The sequence below is a fragment of the Antennarius striatus genome, chromosome 13, assembly GCF_040054535.1.
Source record: "Antennarius striatus isolate MH-2024 chromosome 13, ASM4005453v1, whole genome shotgun sequence".
Classification (NCBI taxonomy): domain Eukaryota; kingdom Metazoa; phylum Chordata; class Actinopteri; order Lophiiformes; family Antennariidae; genus Antennarius; species Antennarius striatus.
Genome location: NC_090788.1, coordinates 19657006 through 19677715, shown reverse-complemented (window position 1 = coordinate 19677715; position 20710 = coordinate 19657006). Strand labels below are relative to the sequence as shown.

At 42.5% G+C, this 20710-nt stretch overlaps 1 protein-coding gene across 3 annotated transcripts; it reads right to left on the bottom strand.

Moving 5' to 3' along the window:
• Window positions 1-7307: 7307 nt before the first annotated feature.
• pitx1 (paired-like homeodomain 1) lies at window positions 7308-18894 on the bottom strand. 3 transcript variants are annotated; one of them, XM_068331160.1, is made up of 5 exons: window positions 18755-18894; window positions 17839-17893; window positions 13718-13867; window positions 12412-12614; window positions 7308-9476 (listed from the first exon to the last, which is right to left on the bottom strand). In XM_068331160.1, exons 2-5 carry the CDS (start codon window positions 17882-17884, stop codon window positions 8928-8930), a joined length of 948 nt encoding a protein of 315 aa, XP_068187261.1. In that variant the 5' UTR covers window positions 17885-17893; window positions 18755-18894; the 3' UTR covers window positions 7308-8927. The 3 variants fall into 3 exon arrangements, with proteins under 3 accessions (XP_068187261.1, XP_068187263.1, XP_068187262.1); XM_068331162.1 differs by lacking the exon at window positions 13718-13867; XM_068331161.1 differs by lacking the exons at window positions 17839-17893; window positions 18755-18894 and adding an exon at window positions 13974-14263.
• Window positions 18895-20710: the final 1816 nt, after the last annotated feature.

Genomic DNA, 20710 nt, shown 5'->3' with positions numbered 1-20710 from the left:
AAGCAGATTTATTTGATTTAGTGTTTCGGTGAGGGATGAGTCACGCAGAGCTGCTGTTTTCCTCACTGGATGGCCTCAGGAGGCAATCGGCCACCAGAAGAAACTTTAATAAAAATGAAGCCAGTAGTACGGAGTTGATGCTGCTGCTAAAAGCCCCTCTGAGGCCTCTCTGTTGGTTTGAACTTTGACCCTGGCGATTGGATGTTACTGAATGATGCCCCTTCCCCTCAATATTGATCAGAGGATGATGTGATGTCGGGGAAAAACCAAAATTCATGACTCAACAATTATCTGTTCAGTCTGTTCTGATAAAATCACAAGGAAAGAATATAACATTCACTTGCACACATAAGCATACATATGTGTGTATATAATGTTTATACAGTATTATATATATACATATATAGTATATAGAGACGTATACATTTGTACATTAATGTTTTGTATATACATACAAATACATATTACATATGTAGTTTGTATATATACAAACTATAGTTTGTAAGTAAAAACTAAATATGTACAAACTATAGTTATATATACAGTAGATATATGTATATATGTATAGTATGTATGTACTGTATACATATATGCATATATATACATATACCTGCATTCATATGTATGTGTAGATATATACACGCTTAAATCTATATACAAATCACATATAGTTATATATACTGTATGTATACATATACAAATTATGTCACCAGGTGTCACTCCTTTCTGCAGGAGTGGATCTAAATCCAGCCATCATAAGGATTTCATGCTTTTCTTAATTCTCATTTCTAATATCATGCTGATATAAGTAATCCCATAAATCCGTGTTACCTGTGGAGGACCGCTCCAGAGTTTTCCTGTTACATGTAGACCTTTATCTCCATGGTACCTGATGGGATATAAACTGCTCCCATTTACATTAGATTTGTGAAACATTCACAGGGTCTCTGCCTCTTTACAGTGGAGCCCGTCCAAACCCACAGGTGTTGGTGAGGCTAAAGCTCCGCTCAAGAGAGATCATGTTGCTGGCATGATTCTGGTGGCCTTAACCCCCGAACAGTCGAGTTCTGACCAGAAACAGGAACCTTTGCATCTGCTTTGTGTTAAACCACATTTAACTTCAGCTCGTGCTGCTTTCAGTTCAGGGAGATGATTTGAAGTTCAAGTGTTTGTTGTTTCTGACATGACCGTCTTGATTCTAGATGTTATCTCAGTTTGTTTGAGTGGAGCAACGACACCTCTGGCAGCAGCTGCTGCTCCTGATGCCTGCAGGTGAGCAGACGAACCATGTAAATACTCATTTGCATTCATAGATTTCTCATCCTGTGCAGCTTTAATAAATGAGTGAGAGCTTTTTGAAATCTTTCCTGGTAGTTACCATCAGCTGAAGTGGAGCAAAACTTTGAATCTTTGAGGAGATTTCCTTTCAGAATCATTGTTCTTACTAGACGTCAGAAACAGAAAAGATGTTGGTGCTGAAGATGAGATGAGACGTTTTAACTCTTTGTTTTATCCACCTTGACATCTCAAGTGTCTCCACTTGAGATGTTAAGGTGAACTCATCTCCTACATTAAGGGTGTCAAACTCATTTTCACCGAGGGCCACATCAGCATCATGGCTGACCTCAAAGGGCCAGATGTAACTAATAAATGTAACTAAATGTAACTCAATGTAATGCAAAATAAATAACTACTTCTTAATGTTTAATAACTTGGAATTTATTACTTATTCAGGTTACAAACATTATAGTTACACAGAAAAATATTTACTTGTTGCTCTTTTCTAATATAAATCCTTTTAATTTCTCAGGTTCTTAAACCCACAGAACTCCATCAATCAAGGGTCAAACTATCAATGAATAAAGAAAAGTAACATCAAACACAAGTTGAGACATTAACTTTGTTCAAATCGGTTTTGTCAAAGTTTAAATGGGCTGAATTACTGCATTGTGGGAAATGTAGTTTTTGGTCAGAGCACACTTTTTAAAATCTATTTTTATACCTTCTGACCTTTTATGCTCTTGCGGGCCACATTTGGCCTTGAGTTTGACACGTGCTCTAAATTATTAATATCATGGACCATATTTCCATTTCTGTATCAGTTTCAACATCCCCCAAAAAACCTCAGATGAATACTTCCTAATAGTTAGCTATGAAAAGATCATCACAGTACAACAAAATATCTACATACAGTAATGTCTCAGCAATTTGCAGCGAGCCTAGCACATGTGAAAAGACAGCTAACAGTCAAATGTCAGGGAGTAGTGTACGTACTGTAGACCTATCTTAACCTAGTTATGTTGCTATGGTGACAACAAACAAACCATACAGGACTGAACCAAGAAATTTATTTCTAGTGGCGTGAAAATTATCAGTCAGATAATTATTGGACTCCATGGATTCAGGCTCCTTAATCTCAGCTTCACCTCCTAATTCTCTAATACTAGCCGGACAGCCTCTCTCTCTCTCTCTCACACACACACACACACACACACACACACACACACACACACACACACACACACACACACACACACACACACTGGAAGCAATGAGGAGGAGAAAAGGGCAGCTGAAGTCAAACAGAGTAGAGAACAGAATAAATGTGTGGCACCAGAGAGGAAACCTTTTCGCCTGTTTTTGTGTGGACCTTGAGATGGAAAAATAATTCCTCTCAGCAGAATAAACCAGTGAGAGACTGAGCGACAGGAGGGGACGGATGAGGGAGGCTTTCTGGGCCTCTTCCCAGTGGCTCAGATTCCTCCTGTAGGTTCACTCTGAAGCTGCTGAATACAGATAAGGCCGTGGAGAGGCGGTCTGCTTCTAGGGCCTGGTTTGGGGGAAACCGGTAAGGTCTGGGGGCCCCGTCTTCTGGATCCACTGTAGACAGAGCTGACAGTAATCAGTGTGAGCTTAAACCAGCAGCTTAACATTTGCAGAGACATTTGTATAGCATTTATTTGATCAGATCCCAGCTGTATGTTCCCATGTGGTGCAGCGGTCGCTGCTAACAGTCGCTAACCGCTCTCATCTGTGTGAGCAGAAACATCTTTGTTGCCTGTTTTGCTGAAAAACGTAGTTTTATGCTGTCGTCTTACATTTAACAGACCGACGGAAAACAAAAACATCTTCCCTGTGTGGTGCGAGGATGACGGTAATGGTCGTGTTGATTTAGCACCAGAGAGGCTCCTGGTGCAGACGTGCATCAGGCACCAGCTTTTAGCTTTGTGACCAAACATTTGAAGGGAAGTGGTTCAGGTCACAAGATTCTTGGGGATTCTCCTCCAAGCAGTAAGATGTAACAAGACCAGTAAGATTCCACTGAACTCTTTACGCTGATGATGCGCCCGTGTTCCTGAACAGACCCACTCTGGTAGTTTTGATTAAGGAAAAAAGATCCATATTTTGTTAGTTATTGATTTTATAGTATCAATGAATTTAATCTCTTATGGAAACAAAGAAAACAGAAAAAGCAGGAATCCTTCTGACCAACACCAAGGTGTCGTCCAATGTGAAGCTGCAGTCACGCTTCAGTTTGCTGGTGGTTGATGGTAGTTCAACAGGGGGTGGCAGCTCAGGATTAGCTTAAATATTTTCAGTTTATTTACACAGAGCTAAATAGCGTACGTTATTTCAAGATTTGAAAAGGAAAGTCCGTCGAGACTGTTAGTTTATTCCGCAGAGACCCAACGTTGAGGAGAACCAGACGAGAGAAAAACGCCTTTAACAGGCAGAAACCTCTGGCAAGAACCACAACTCCAGGTCGGCCGAGCCTCTTCTCTGATTGGTCGAATGAAGGAAAAGGACCAAACTTCACATCACAAAACCTGTTTTACATAAAGATGATGATGATGATGATGATGATGATGATATTAGCCAAAGCTGAGTGCGACATTTTGATTCCAACCAGCTGCTGTTTGGTTGATGCAGCTGAAGGGTTAAGTGTTGCATCCCAGTCAGGAGCTGTTGGCCAGTAACTGCATGCTACAGCAACCAGAATACAACAGTGTGAATTATTATAATTATAGGTGCTCCTGAGAAGATGATGTCGCTACCACCAAAGCTGTGTCTCTGCACCACAGTCATTTTGACAACGCTGAAACCATCATTTTGGGATTAGAGTCAGTGCTGAGTCAAACTGAGGCTCACGGCTCCTCGTCCCACAACCTAGAAACGTGTTGGTAGCCACGGTTGCTGCGGTAGCCTTGGGCTAATAAAGGTGTGAAATTACCTCCATCAGCTACTTGAACAGCAGCACAATAGTTAATCTATTTTTTGCGTGTGTGTGTGTGTGTGTGTGTGTGTGTGTGTGTGTGTGTGTGTGTGTGTGTGTGTGTGTGTGTGTGTGTGTGTGTGTGTGTGTGTGTGTGTGTGTGTGTGTGTGTGTGTGTGTGTGTGTGTGGCTGCATTTCATCCGACATCCTTCCTGGTCATGATGGTGCAGGAGTGAAACGTAAGTTCACTGGGAGAGGCTCCAGCAACCCCCGTGACCCACGAATGCAGAAGAAGAGGTATGGAAAATGAATGAGTGAATGAATGAATGTTTGAATGAGTGAATGACTTCTGATGCAAGATAGACATGAGATTGATGGAAGAAAAAAATGATGATCATGACGCAGGAACGTGTTCTGTAGCTCTAGTGTTGAGTTATGAAGGCAACGGCACACAAACACATGGAAAGAGTGAAAATTAGAAACGATAAAAGAGCCGTCTGCAGAGATCCGTGCAAAAGCATCCCATGATGCCACACTTACCCTCCAGAAGACGATACTTCGGATTTCAGTTGGAAAACGGCTCTGGAGGTACGTCTTGTTTTATCAGCAAAGAGACCACGACACAAAAACCTGCTGGGAACACGTCAGACGTCTCGTGTTCCTGCCGTGAAGAGAAGCAGATCTCCACAAACTGACTGCCGGGTCCAGAGACATGAAGGCCGTGGTTTCCACCTCCTAATAAGTGCCTGCTGCCATTAATTGATCACAGGGTCAGAGTGAATCCATTACGTGCAGGAGGTGGTGCTTCTGAACGCGACCCGGTGTGTTTATGGGATGCAGCAGCTGCGGTGCAGCTGCAGAGAGGAACCAACAGAAGCCCGACGCTGCGAGGGAAGGCCTCCGTTTAGCAGCGCTCGCTCTCGTCATGAGGGCACAGCAGGCGGGCGGTGTTCCAGACACACAATGGAAGCTCCTGTCAATCGTCATCTCATTTATACAGTTAGATGTTTTGTATGTATTTTTTGTATGTATTTTCACGTTCACATACATCACTGCTGCGCCGACCCTTAATTTTAAAGGCTTCACAGAGGGAGGGGCGATGACATCATCACACACAACCTGATATTCAATGGAGACTCTTGAACTTCTTGCCATGAATCCAAACTCAAAGAACCCGTCTTTGCCCCCCCCCCTTGGGCAACACTTGTCTTTACCTCCATTACTAGTGTGTCTTTGTCTGTCTGTCTGTCCCTTAAGGTCACATCAGAAAGTACACGATGGATTTCCATCTTTCTGGGAGGGGCCGTCAGAGAATCCCTCAGACTCTGGACTGGAGCCTGTAAAAGGAGCAATTGCAGGATTTCTTTTTTAGTTGTCTTTAACAAAGCCAGATGGAGTTTTTTGTTGTTGTTGTTTTTTTTAACATTTCTTTCTGCCAGGCATAAACTGGTGGAGACTTTTTTTAATCAAACTCAGAAGAGTAGCGAGGAACAACAGAGTGGAACCGGATTAAGACGTGGATCCATGGACTTCATTTGTTGCCTGTTTACAGTAGCTGACTTTAGATTTCCTGGTGGCGCTTGTGGATTCTGGATCAGGGTGATTTATCTGCTCCACGTTGGGCCCTGGAGTTGAGAAAATAAAAGCAGGACTCAGGATTAACACGTTGAAACCGATTTTTTGCAGCTTGTCTTTCGTGTTTATTTGGTTATTAAAATAACTGCTTCGGTTTTTTTTTCTTGTCCGACTTGTTTTCATCTGTCCTGGTAATACTACACTCAGATCAGCCTAATTATGTTTCTGTGAAGTTCAGCTCTCTCTCTCACACACACACACACACACACACACACACACACACACACACACACATACACACACACACACCCACGCACACACACACACTTTCCTATATGAGAAAAGTAATCTCTCCTTACCCTCTAGAACCCATGTGTCCTCTTCCTTCTCTGCTCTGTCTTCTTCTCCTTCGCCATGTTTTCAATCATTTCCTCCTTTATCCATGTTGAACTTTGCCCTCCAGGTTCAGGCTCGTGCACGTGGTGTCACGTGCTCTCATTAATAACTGGAAAACACACATTACGGGTTGCCACAGAGGGCGTGCTTTGTTTTTGGTTACCAATCACCATGAGATTCCTTCTCACGTCAAACATCTGCAAATCAAGAGGAATATTGAGAGAGACAGGCAGTGCGCATGCCCGCCAGGAGGCAACGCTCTGCCCCCCTTCCTCGTGCACGCGGGCGCGCCTAAGGAAAGAATGTGGCGCCGCGCGCACGCGGAGACTGTTGTGACTTGCAGTGAATGGTGGGGATCAGGAAACGTGAACGCACAGAGAAATAGGAACGTTATAGCGCGTTCATTAGACCCCAATCAAACGAGGTAGATATTTTAGGATCATTACAGGAGATCATTTAATTAATAAAAACCATCTGAATGTGGAAAAACTGACTGGAGTTAAAAGCAGAGGAAACGTGAGAGGATAAAACAACATCGGAGGGTCAAGCATTACAGAGGACAAGGATGGAGAGAAAACATGATGCAAACTCATCAAAATTATTTTATGTTATAAACTCATAAGTAATTTTTGAAAAAGTGGTTTTTATTATAGAGCAGCTATAAATTCACCATAATAACCCAGGGGCCAAGACAAACTCTGACCTGAATGTTGGCTCTACGCAGGTTTTAGGAGGGCCCCAGGACCCTCCAAGACACAACAAATCTGAATTATGACTGAGCAACGAGCCCCCATCGAAAAGTTCCCTTATTAGAGAGTCACTCAGATCCACAGTTATAAAAATCGTTGAACGACAGCTCAGCCGTTATAGGATTTTTTTTAAATCATAAAATAAATTAAAGTCACCTTTGAAAGTTAAATTAAAATATAATCTAACATTTAAAAACTAAGATCAAGCCATAAATTAAATTTTAGAACTTTTTCGTGATGTGATAAATAATCTAATTTTTATGGGGCAGTAATATTAACGCAGAAAATAACTCTGGATTATAAACAGCGGTATTAACACAAAGCTCTCCTCTGCTTTACACATCAGGTCTAAAAAAAGTCGTGGGACAATTCTTCAGGTATTTTAAATGTTTATTAGCCATCAGAAGCTGCTTTATTAAAGTCTTCTAATCCCCGCTGATCTCTATCAGTTAACGCGCACAATCTGCTCCGCTCCATTTGCGCTGTGCGCTAATATCAGTCTAAAGGTGAGTAACAGAGATACGGGGGGGTTCTGGAGGTGTCAGGAAACAGATTGGGCATTGATTGAATTCTCCTCCACGCGGTCAGACGCGCTCGGCATCGAGTCCGAAAGGAGGAGAAAGAAGAACGTTTAGAAATGTTTGGTCCATTTTTCATCAAGTCTGCAGGTCCGGAGAAGCTTTACGCATGCACAAACACACACACACACACACACACACACACACACACACACACACACACACACACACACACACACACACACACACACACACACACACACACACACACACACACGTTTAAAATCAAATGTAAGAGCACAGAAAACAAAGGTTGGAATTACATAACGACGATCCTCAGAGAGAGTGGCTCCAAATTTAATTTTCTGTGGCTTTAAAAAAAAAAAATCCGCATACAGCTCGATTTGGAAAATGCTTTCTTTTTTCTACCCACACAAAATGAAAGTATTCCGTCATGTTAACTATAGGGTTTGAGAAAATGATGCTACAATTTCAGGAATTAAGTTCTTGAATTCTGGAATCATTTCGCCACATAGAGAAAGGGAAATCTGATGTGCAAGAAAGCAAAAAAAACAAAAAACTAAAATAAAACTACAATAAAACGTTTCAAACTAAACGTGTCGATCCAGATAACATCTGTGTGGTCACATTAATCCCGCCTCCATCATCCCTCTGATCTGAGCCAGTGGGTTATATCACCACTTTAATTTAACTGTTACCTCCTGAAACATAACTTGAAGTAAAGCCTCGCTTTTCGTGGAGTTTATTCAAACAAACATGTAACCATAAAGACATGAGTGACTTTAAATCACCTTTTTGTATACAGATTAGGCTAATGAACTTCTGCAAACTCTTACATTATGGTACAAAAACACGTTGCACTCATTAAACATGCGGATTTGGGTTTCAAACAAACAGAATAAAAAAACAACATTTGGGAGTCACTGAAGGAGCCAGACGGATGCATGGGTGGTAAAATAAAAAGCACAAAAAATATCTACAGGAGGTGGTGACCTCTCTGCTGCCTGATCAGTCCACTCTTTAGGTTTATTTTCTTGCACATTAATTTTTTTTTTTTGGTCGAAATCCCTTCCAATATTCGCAATTTTCCAATCTTCAAAATCAAACAAGCACAAAAAAAAAACCAATCCCACCATCTGTTTTACATGTTAAACCTGTATATATTTACATTTATATATGTACAATGCAGTAATGTAACACGTCTTCATCATTTAAAAAGAAAAAAAAAATCTAAAAACCAGACATTTTTCATTTGCTGTGCAAGTTCACTGGTAAACACATAAAACCCGCATAATCCATATTTTTCTTTTTCTTTTTTTGAAAAAAAAAATGACTGCAGCTCATCCAGTTTAGTTTAGTCTGTGTTTGTTATTTTATTTTATTTTATTTTTCCCGGTGGTCGGTGCGTCCTGACGCGGGGGTCCGTTTGTCTCACGTTGATCTATACCGACCCGTCAGCTGTTGTACTGACAGGCGTTCAGGCTGGATCCGGGGCTCTGCAGGCCGCTGTATCCAAAAGTGGGGTGCTGTTTGGATTTGAGTCTGAGGGTGGCCAGGCTGGAGTTGCAAGTGTCCCGGTAAACGCTGTACGGGGACCCCGGGGGCGCGTACGGACACGCCGGCGACGACATGGCCGAGTTGATGCCGGACGTGCCGATCCCGTTCAGGTTGCTGATGTTGTTGAGACCCGGGGCGGGCATGCCCGGCACCCCGGAGTGGCCCATCCCGGAGGCCATGGACATGGAGGAGATGGAGTTGGGCGCAGAGAACATGGACTGCGAGGTGAGGGGACTCATGGAGTTGAAGAAGGTGAAGTTCTTGGTGGATAGAGGCGCAGGGGTGAGGCCCTTGTTCGTCCAGTTGTTGTAGGTGTAGGCCGGGTACATGTCGTCGTAGGGCTGCATGAGGCCGCTGAACTGGGGCAGGTAGCTGTTCTTACACAGGTCCATCTGCTGGTTCCGCTCCCGCTTCCTCCACTTGGCCCGACGGTTCTTGAACCACACCTGGAGGAGGCGCACAGGTAAGCACGGCGAAAAACGTCTAGACTAGACACACACGACACTAAAAGATTGTTTTGTTTCATTAAAATTCATAAAATATATTTACTTCACAAATAAACGCAGATACACTATTTATCTTTCACTAATGTCACACATCCGATTAAGGGTTAAGGTGTAAAAATATTTTTATGGATTAAAGTGCCATCAGGTAATAGAATATAATGGAATACGATATTTAAAAAAAACATTAAAACTGAATGCTGCAACCACATCTTTACTTTTCCTTAGCAGGAGACGTCGGTTTAATGTCCTCGCAGTCAGAAAACGGGGCAAAAAGACCCACAGAGGCTTTGTTCGATTCTTTTAAGGCAAATTCTCGTCTGCCTCAATTTAATCCCGTAAAACCTGGAGCATGAAATTATTGTCAAAAAAATTTACTTTTTTAAAAAATTGATTTTTTTAACCTTAAGACAAAAATGTGTAAAAACGAAATTTAATATGTATTTTATGTATTTGTATAATTTTTGCCACATTCGGAATTTTTGTGCGCGCAAAAATGGAAAAGTGTTTGATAGTAAAAGAAGAAATAAACCTTTTGATGTAGCAGAAGGAAAATCCTGTAAAGTGTATCAAAAGAAAAACGCAATTCTCAAAATGCGTGTAATATAATCATTTTTATGTGCACGTCACCTCAAACAGGAGTTTGTGTTGTGTCTTTTTTTTAAAAGTCTAACTGTTTTAGAATCCTCCATCAACCAGGTTTGATGCTGCTCCTTGGTTAGAATCCTTAGAAACAACTCATGGACGCTTTAAAGCTGTCAGATAATTCAGGTTCTGAGTCGTGTTTAATAAAAAAGGTGAGAACATAAACGACAAACTTTTGAACAGGACTGACACGTTAATTATTTTAAACTAAATAGTCAGAGGCAAATTCAACGTTAAAAAAACCTTAGTTTGGAATGAAACTATTTTTTTCAAGAATGATTAAAATTAAATCAAAATGAAATTTATTTATCTTATTTTTTGCTTTACTCAGCATCAGATCTGTCTGATTCGACATCGTTTGGGGTTTTTTTTGTTGTTGTTGTTGTTGTTGTTGTGTTTTATTTTGTGTGTGCATCTGCCCACTTTGGATTAGTTTCTTCTTGTTTTTTGATACGACGTTTTAATTAATTGTAATCCTGCAGATTAAAAAAGAGCGTCAGGATCACCAAATGGTGAAATTTATTTATGATATAGTAAAAACCATTCAAATAATTAAGTAAATTAAAATCAATGTGCAGGGGTTAACGTATATTTGAAATGCTGTTGATTTAAATTAAAACAAAAATAAAACAGTAAAAACTTATTTTAAACTTCGGGCACGGAGTCAACTTTTTTAAATTTCATTTCTAAATATACGTTCACCGTCTTCCCGCCCTGCATACAGTTAAATTTAACTCGTCGTGTGTTTATATGTTGAAGAGGGAGAATGTAAGGGGAAGGGGGGTGGTGAGGGGGGGGCGATGGGGGGGTGCCAGAATGGCAAAAATCAAACCAGTTTACAGCATGAATCAAACACACGACTGTAAATGCATCAGAAGACGCGCCTCTGGAAATCCTCACGCCTTATCGAAAGCTGACAAAACGTCCGCTCTGCGCGTCATTTTTAATTCATAGTAGAAACAGTTTACAAGTGGAGCCTTCAGACGGGCCGGGCCGAGGCTATTCATAGCCGCTCGGGGGACAGGGCGCTGCGGACAAATTGTCCACAAAGACGTGAATGATGTGACAGAAAGAAGCGCAGGAAACGCGCTGGAGGAGCTCCGCGGCTCCGCCTGGACCCCTGGTCACCGCGCGTAGAAGACTTCAGGGCCGAAAGTCGTGCCAACAAGAAAATAAAACACATTCAAGAGAATTAAACTGTCGTTTAAAACGCCCGAAAACATAATTCATGGTAATTAACGTGACGTCAGCCTCACAATATTTACAACCTCTGACTGATCAGATTGATCAGAATGATCAGACTGTTGCCCCTTTTCTTTATTCCACTAGAATAAAATTCCTCATTTTACAAACTGTCACCACAGGAACGAACCTCCCGCGACCCAAACGCGTTTGGGGGTCTTTCTTGAACTTTTCTCCCCCCAATTTTTTTTTAAATTCCTTTTGAGACGGTGGCTCGTCGTGCGCACTGATGCTGGAAGAGAAAACCAACTGCAGTTGTTTTGTGTTCATGCATCTGCAAATTTTTTTAAAGGAAAAGATCAAGCAGCATGAATGCGCAGGCCTGCGTTACCTAATATCTCTTTTAAAAGGTTCACATATTAAAAATCGATTTTGTTTGACAATAATAATGTTAACATATTCATGTGTTAAACGTGCCATAAAATTACTCCCACATAAAAGTAGAATAAATCAAAATAAGCTGCGATTAAATACGTCTTTTATATGATGTCCACACCGGTGATGACGTAAACAAACATAATTCTTCACTGTCACATTAAAATAGATCTGAATAGACAAAGACGTATCTCAATTCTGCAAACTGAACCAAGAAAAATAAACGATCATTAAAAATAATCCGTTCATCCGGAAAAGCGAACTCGGAAATTCCCCCTCCGTTCAGGAGCTGCCGGTCGGGGCTGGCGGCTCCGTCGTGCCGGTTCCTTCACGTCACATATTTATTCTTAATTGCGGCGACTTTGCTTTCAAATGCTTAATCTTCACTCTTCCGTGCCAGATGGAATTTTTGTCATGTGAGTTTTGACTGCAGTGAATGAATCAAAGATTGTGGGAATACGATGATCTATGACTTAATGAATATGATATGTTCATTTCCCTTTTATAATTATTCATTCGCTTGACGTGTGTTTGTTTTTCATTTGAACAGGAATCATTTAGAGAGAATTACGCACACTTTACGCACGGGCGATCGCCATGCCCACAGACTTCTTACCCGGACTCTGGCCTCGGTCAGGTTGGTCCACACGGCGATCTCCTCCCTGGTGCTCATGTCCGGGTATCGGTTCCTCTGGAAGGTGGCCTCCAGCTCCTGCAGCTGCTGGCTGGTGAAGTGAGTCCGCTGCCGCCGCTGCTTCTTCTTCTTGGGGTCGTCCGCGTTGCCGTCATCGCTCCTCTGCTCAGTGCTCCTTTCCTTCTCTGTGGATCATAAATCCATGTGAAAGCTCGGTTGTGTACTCACAAAACCATCAAATACAGACACCAAAGACTTTTCTTTGCAGTGGAACATTTCAAACTAAAGTTATGAGCAGTAAGAAAATAAAACACACACAAACTAAAACTTGGAGTAAAACAGAAAAGGCCTCCCGGAAGACCACAAATAAATTACACATTCATTTGTCACTGGAAATAATCCCCATAAGACCAGTGATGTATTAAAACCAAACATTTACACACACGATCTATACAAGATTATTTGAAACACACTCAGCTGCCCCTCGTTTTTGCGTTAATAGATCAATATTCCTGTCTTTACGACGAGGTCTGCTCGCTCTTATCTCCTTAGTGCTATCTGGTATTCGTGTCCTTACAAGATTGCCCCATTAAACTGAAGGGTCAACACGTGTAAAGGTTAATGACAAAGACGAAATACAGACTCTTGAATGTTTGCTAAAAAAGAAAAAGTAACTTACGCACACATATAAAGCCTAAACCCGATGAATAAATTCATTGATGACAAATAAATGACATTTAAAAAAGGAATATTTTTTCTACGATTGTGGCAAAGCCCTAGAACAAATTCTCCTCGTTTTGTGACTCCAGACCTTCAGTCTTTGTTGACTGCAGACGGCTCCAGTATTTATAGATTGTTTTAATGCATCTACAGAGCAGAGGCCAGGCTGTTCTGCACATTTTTCCTTGACAGACCTCTGAGTTCTGCCAAATGTTTGGCTCGTCCGGCGCGTAAAAAGAGAAACGGGGCTGTAACTCCACCGAAAAGGATCTGTTTTTCTTTGTTATCGTTCATGCGCATTAATCTAGAGAACAGAAAGAGAGAGAACTAATATTTACTGTAAATACTTTGGATGTCTTGTATGCGCACGCTGCACCGTAAAGCACAGGAACACACCGTCGCCGCAGTGACGCTGAGCAAACAAAGCAGTCAACTAAAATGACCCATTTTACTGTTGCGTTAAAGTGCCGGGATGCAATCCAGTGTGTACGTGCTTGTGAAGACGTAAAATAAATGTCATTACACTCAGTAAAAGGATCGGGTTGTTAAAAGCACTCTAACAGTGTACCTGCCAGCTCTGTGTCTGAAGACTCGCTGCTTGAGTTCTCTAAAGTTTCTCGACTGCTGTCTGAAGTTCTGGGTAAATGAAACGCGGGGGCCACGTCGCGGGGCGGCGGGGCTCTCGCTGCCTCTGCGATTCTGTCCAAATTCATCCCACCTTGAAGAGAAGGATGCGTAACAAAAGAGGGAAATGTGGTGAATCCTATGGCGCGCACAGAGCTTTTCCTCAGCAGATAAGAATCCAGTCGCTGTCAGACACACACCACGACATGAGTGGATGAATCACGCAGGGAGAATTTCCAAACCAGAGCTCCAAGTTTTAAAAAAATGCGTTGAGGAAAAAAAAAAAATCAGTCAGCACCCTTTTCCCTTCCGCAGTGACACCCCAGTGCGCTCTCCGTCTTTACGCTGCAAGGAATAGCTTCAGCCCGCTGTGACTGAAAGGAAGCTCCGGTTCTCCAACCCACAGCAGAGACCCACCCATTTGTGTTCAACCTCCCCAAACCAAACGAGTCCCACCCACTGATCCAGTCCGCTACAAAAAAAAACAAAAAACCAACCATCCCCGAAAGACATTTTCAGTCAGGACGCAAACGGTGAGTGTACTTAATGAGATGTTCGTTTTTGGCGCACGCATCATGTCAATTTAAAGTTCTAGATGACATAAAAAGCAAAATCCCGCGCAAAGAGAAGTTTTACGCGTGTGTTTTCATCTCGGTTCGTGTTCCTGATGGAGGTCACCGTGAGACCCGCCGCCACACCGACGCATTTTTTGCAGCGTTCCTTTGCTTCTCGTTCCGTTTTGTCGGGAGCGCGCAGCGCAGCGCAGCGCAGCGCGTCGCTCCTCACGAATAAAATGCTCCCTTTCATTCGCGGAGGCATGTTTGAAATGTGTCCAGCGTAGCGCAGCTGGGTGCGCTTATACACACACTCTCCACACAATACACACCTCGGATATGTACTGAGCTGAATAAACATTTGCCATCTAACCCGGCCTGCCCAGTTACTGTTTCCCCCAGCATGAAAAGTGCCCGATGATATGGAGGCTTTTGTGCGTCTGAATGAGGAGCGTCACTCTATCAGCTCATTGTTTCAACCGCAAATAAACAATCAGGTCTAATAAAAAGCGGCTAAATGAGAATTCATGTCAGTGCGTGATGGACAGCCACCGTGTGTGATTAATCATCTGTTGATGCTTGTTAAATATTGGTACAATTTTAGAATCAACTAAATGCACTCAGCGGACGGGACAACACCGCTGGTTCCCAACCTTTAATCTCACATCCTTTTAATATAATCTGATTTCATATCACATGAAATGTGGCAGCTGATTGCGCCTGTTTGCCTTGTTGCGCACAAGTGGCAGCCAGAGGTCCGTCTGCAGGCGCAGCGCGGAGGATAAAATAAAATTCAGGTCACACGGTGCCCAAAAGTGATGTGAGTGATTTTACAAATTCAAATGATAGATTATATATGCAGATTATATATGCAGATTACGTTTTTTTCTACAATGGCCGAATGTGATTTACCTGCTTTCACTCAGTTAAACCTCCGCCGGTTTGTGCGCAACTCAAACGAGAAGAAATAGAACCAGTTACTAAAGATCAAACCTTTTCGATTTTATTTTATTTGTTCAAGGTGGTCAGACCTGGTGTTTCTTTAGGGATTCACTGTTTTAATGGAGCAGCAACGGTTGAATTTTGGCAAAATAATCCTTGAGGTGAATCTAAGGGACAGAGGATGGACTCAGTGCTCCTGGAGTGATGGAATGAAGGGTTTGTCTGTGTGCGCGCGCACACACACGCACACACACACACACACACACACACACACACACACACACATATTTGCACTTACATAGAAATTTCCTTTATTTAACCCGGCCTACATAGCCCTACATAGCCCTACATAGCCCTACATAGCCCTCCATACGTCTCGTACGGCCTCAGGCCTCCCCCCCTTTTGAAACGGGACGTCAGCGGCGCCAGCCTCCTTCCTTTGTGTGTCAGCAGCTTCTGACGTGAGATCCCAGTCCGACCGGAAAGCTCACCTGGAGGCCCCTCAGAGGGACAGTTACGCAAACTGTCGTGAGCGCTGACCCCCCCCCCCCCTTTTCCATTCATGGTGTATGGAAAGACTGGCTCAAGCAGAATCAACCAATCAAAGACCGAATCTTATATTTCTGAACAGAATTATATGTTTGAAGGAGTTCGTGGGTCCAACGGGTCCAGTCATGGACTCTTACCGGCGGGACTGGAACCAGTTCCGGGCGCTGCGCACGCAGGAACCGCCGACCGGCTGCATCCCAGAGCGCACAATGGTTCTGATTACAAGAAGCAGAAGGGATTCAACTGCAGAGGGGTGTGTGTGCAGAGGTGACCAGGACCTGGAGCAGCAGGTGGTGTTGTAGGCTGGTTGTGTTGCTCCCGGGGGGTGGGGGGTGGGGGGGTCGTTCCAATTGCAGGTTCGGTTAACGCGGAGACTATCCTAAAATTCCTTTCCTAATTTTATATGTCTGTTACAGCAGCGCTACTGTATCTAAAATCCCAACAACCCCACTGACCCCCCCTGAGTCCCCCAGTGGAATATTTAAAGGATTTCCAGCACATGGAGCTCGTCCACAGAGGGGTTGCTGTGATCTCACCTTCAGATATTCCAGGCTGATAGATGGGGGTAATCTAAATACCGAGCCTCCTCTGCCTGCGCCCTGCCCTTCCCCTGCTCTGGGGGGCACTTGCGTGTGACGGATGAGTTAAAAAGCCTTTCCATCCGGCAGGACAGGTTAAAGGCCACTGAAAATGCAAACACTCATATTTTTCCACCAAAGGGGGTGAAAATAAACTCGGCGAACTCCGTTAATCACACACACAACCAACCATACCCCCCCCCCCCCAAAAAAAAACCTCCCTGCTCTGCTTCACTGTATAAGGAAACCATAGAGCTTAAAAAACAAGAAAATTCAAGCAGATTGAGAAGCTGGAAACCGGAGCCGGTGGGTAACTGAAGGAGACGGAGCTGATTATTTCCTTGGTGATGGTTCCCCTGTTTGGGCTGAAGGCCTGCTTGACCCCCGGCAGCCTGACAACCAGTCTGCAGCCTGACAAGAGGGGCGCAGGTGGAAACACAAACCTCCCACATCCTCCACCAGACAGGGGGGGAAAAAAGTGTTTTTCAAAATGCGGGATTTTTGCCTATATTATAGCAATTTATAGTCCCTGTAAATTATTGCGGGCCGCGTCCCCTCATGTTGACTCAGCCCCGCAGCTATTTACTAGGCTTTCTAAGAAAATATAAAATGCTGACCACTGGAGTTGAAGCGGGGTTATTCCTCAAATATATTTGTCAGGAGTTTCTTGACAAACATGAATCACGCACAAATTACTCAGATCTAATAAAGGTTCAAAACTCTTCCCTCCATCTCTTCTCTTATCTATGTGCTACTTTTTAGCATCTGACCTATTAATATAAATTATTTCCTTAAAGTAACAAACTGAAGTAAAGCAGTTTTTGCCATGCAGTGCAGAATATTTTCATGTTCACGTCTCTATTTTACTCTATTTCTGAGATTAAATCCAATTAAAAAAAGAAAATATTTGTTTAATAAGGAATTTTAAAGTTGCATTTCTTCTTTTGGAAACTTTTATCCTTTATGAATAGAGCCTTTTATTTCTTGTAGTACATATGGCTTAATAGTTTTCCATTTACTTTTTCCACATGCGAGACATCTCAGCGGGAAAGCATCAGGAAAACAGGCGCACAAATGATTTGGAAGCAAAGCTCGGCTGCATTGTTGAAATTGTTCTTCCAGTCTGCTTTCATTTAATTTTCGCACGACTTCATTTTCGTCTCATTATCTCATATATTAAGACTGAATGCCATATGCATTAATGCTCCACATAGGAAACGCATTGCGCCTAAAAACGTGGAGCAGATGTCCGGGAACACGCAGAGCCTTTGTGCTGCGAATTTTACCAATTAAGTTCTGACTTTGCGCCAAATCGAGAGGTACAGAAAGTCCGCGCGTCTGCGGCAGATCCTCTTCTGTCCTTTACCAAACTTTACCAGTGTGTGTGACAAGGTGTGTTTGATCTGAATTAGTTATTTAACACTTTAGAGAACGAGTCTTACCTGGGTCCCCACAAGAAATCCCATTCTTGGACAGATTGAGTTCCATTCCAGTTGCCTGAAAAGCAGAAGAAAGATGTTTGTAAAGAAAAGTGAAAAAGATCCAAAAGTGAAAAAGATTTAAAAACAAGTCAAATGATGTTTGTTCCTCTGTATTAACTAAATCATTTTGGATTTATTATTTATGATATTTGCTATCACACTTTATATTCACGGGACTTTATTATTGAGTTCATGTTTGTTTGCTAAAAAATAGAATAATTATTTTAATTATTTTTTTAAATTGATAAAAAATTCTAACATAACAAACAGAACTAATAGAAGTCAAATGAAACTAAAGCAAACTTCAGAAAGTTTCTCTGCATTTTGCGTCCTGAGTGACATCATCAACCCAATATGGGAAAATTTACATTTGACGTATTGACACACACACACACACACACACACACACACACACACACACACACACACACACACACACGCACACACGCACACACGCACACACGCACACACGCACACACGCACACACGCACACACGCACACACGCACACACGCACACACGCACGCACGCACACACGCACACGCGCACACACACACACACACACACACACACACACAGCAGACTGTTAGCCGCTCGGCTAGAGATGCTCTGCGCAGGCGGCTGTCGGTGGTGCGTAAACCTCTATCCTCCCAAGATAGCTTCTCTGCTCCCAACATGTCGACAACACACACTCTATACGCCAACACACACTCTATTTGACATTCTATTTGGCTAATTCGTTCACCCAAGGCTCGGATATGAGTCAAATCACACAGCATCTGGCGCGTAAAAATTCCAAAAACAGGACGACATGACGTCTGATCGATTCCCTGATCTAAAAGTCATCGCCCAGACATGCAGGTCGTGTGTTTTACTCACCAGTTAGTTCCCAGCAGAGGCAGACGACAGAAAAAGGAGTAAAGCCCTCAGAGTTTCCCCATGCAGGTGTCCAGTAAATCCACTTTATTCGTTGGCTGCGGGTAAACGCTGCGTCCGCAGTAATCAGCGCTTTGGTTGAGTCTCTGCGGCGCTGCCTTGCTTTTCTTTTGCCAGTGATCTGCAGCACGCCTCGAGATGACGTCATTACACAGCAACCCCCCCCCCAAACACACACACGCACAAGCACCATATTCCACCTCCCCTGGTTTCATCCTCCTTATCCTTCTCTACCTTCAACCTCATCATCATCAGTTCTAAATTCTCATCGCATTACACAGCTTTGTTATCCTCATCCTCATCTTCATCCTCATTATCCATTCTTTTAATAAAGAGCAGTTTTCAATTTCTGCTCTGTCCCCTAAATTTGATTGAAATCCTCATTTCCTGACCTAAATAAGGAAACAACAAGGAGGGAGACGATAGTTTAACAACGATTTAAATATTCACTGATAGTGATAGTCATTCAAAAATACATCAACAGATAAACCTTGATTAAATTATTTCATTGTAATTTCAGTTTATAGTCACACTTTTCCCTTTTTGTGGCAGCAACTGAGAAGAAGTGTTTCAGTTAGAAAAGATGAAGTTTTGATGCTTTTGATTTATCTGTTATTCCACTGAAATTCGCCCCAAAAAAGTCTTCTTTTTTTTAAAAAAATAAAAAAGCTTAAAAATAAAACATTAAGTTCTTCTGCACCACCGTATCGTGAAGAAATGAAGCTATTTTAATGTTGCTCCTCCAGTTTTAGTTATTGACCAAAGATCAGATCTTTAATTCTAACACTGCGTCCGAGGCCTCCTGTTGAATATTTCGTTTTTTCCCCTCTCGCACAGGAAAACCTCATTTTTTAAAACTTGTTATTTTGCAGCAGCTCGTTTTCATAAACGCTCTAATTTTCATCAGACCTTCACAATCTGTTTGTGTGTTTGGGTTTGTCCTCCCTGTAATTAATTGAATTAAACAAACTTGACTGACAAACGATTATCTATAAACAACCGCTTGTTCATATTTGGATGAGGCTATCTTTTTATTCTGAGCTCAGTTTTATTAGATTTAAAACAAATAATTGCGCTGATATCTATCCTGATCGACAAGGAAATGTGTAAAATTGGAGGTTTTTTTTTTTAATATTTCAATTTTAAAATAATTAGTAGATTCATGTTTTTCTCTGAGGATTTAAGGAGAAGCTGGAACCTGCTGTGGCGGAGAGGCGGAGAGAATAACGGACAAAAAAAACAACGAAAAATACGGAAATAAAATACAATTACACGTTCAACCTAAGTAAATAAATCCTAATATTAACATAATTCTAACTTCTCTGATGGGGGTCTCACAACACAAAAAGTTATTAAACATAATTTCGCGTAGACCCAGTAGAATAAAAATCATTGCGCGCGTTTTACGCACGCACTTATCACGTCCTTCCTGGCCTGACCAGTGACGAATCGAGACAAAAACACTTCTAACAGTCATGATGTGCATCCCCGTTAGTCCCACTGGTGATTCACCGCAACGTCTGAGAGGCGGAGGATATTCCTAGATCCACTCACTTGGATTTCAAGCTCCTTCCTTTGGCCGGAGACACGGGAGAAAGTGTAAAATTTGTCCCACCCTTACAATTTACTTTTAAAAGCCAGCCAAAAGCTGCGCACCAAGCGGATCCCGCTCAGAGAGAGGGATCCTGGAAAGGATTACAGGGGAGCTGCGGGCCTCCCTGCAGGACCCGGACAGACCTCCAATCCCGTGGCTCCTGTCAGAGACACAGAAGGCGTCTATCCTCACCTCAGCCGTTTTTCTGTCGGGTACAAACCAGGTTACAAAATGGACGTGTCAATATTTGAGCAGCACATACAGGTGAGACGCAGTGATTCGACTAAGATCAGACATGCAGTTTG

Bases quoted from the DNA above. Each gene is read 5' to 3' on its own strand.
- pitx1 (XM_068331160.1), bottom strand. From the start codon at position 17,884: ATGGAACTCAATCTGTCCAAGAATGGGATTTCTTGTGGGGACCCAG. The intron at 13,868-17,838 runs GTAAGACTCGTT...CTTCTCTTCAAG, and splicing joins GATTTCTTGTGGGGACCCAG to GTGGGATGAATTTGGACAGA. The intron at 12,615-13,717 runs GTACACTGTTAG...TATGATCCACAG, and splicing joins TTCAGACACAGAGCTGGCAG to AGAAGGAAAGGAGCACTGAG.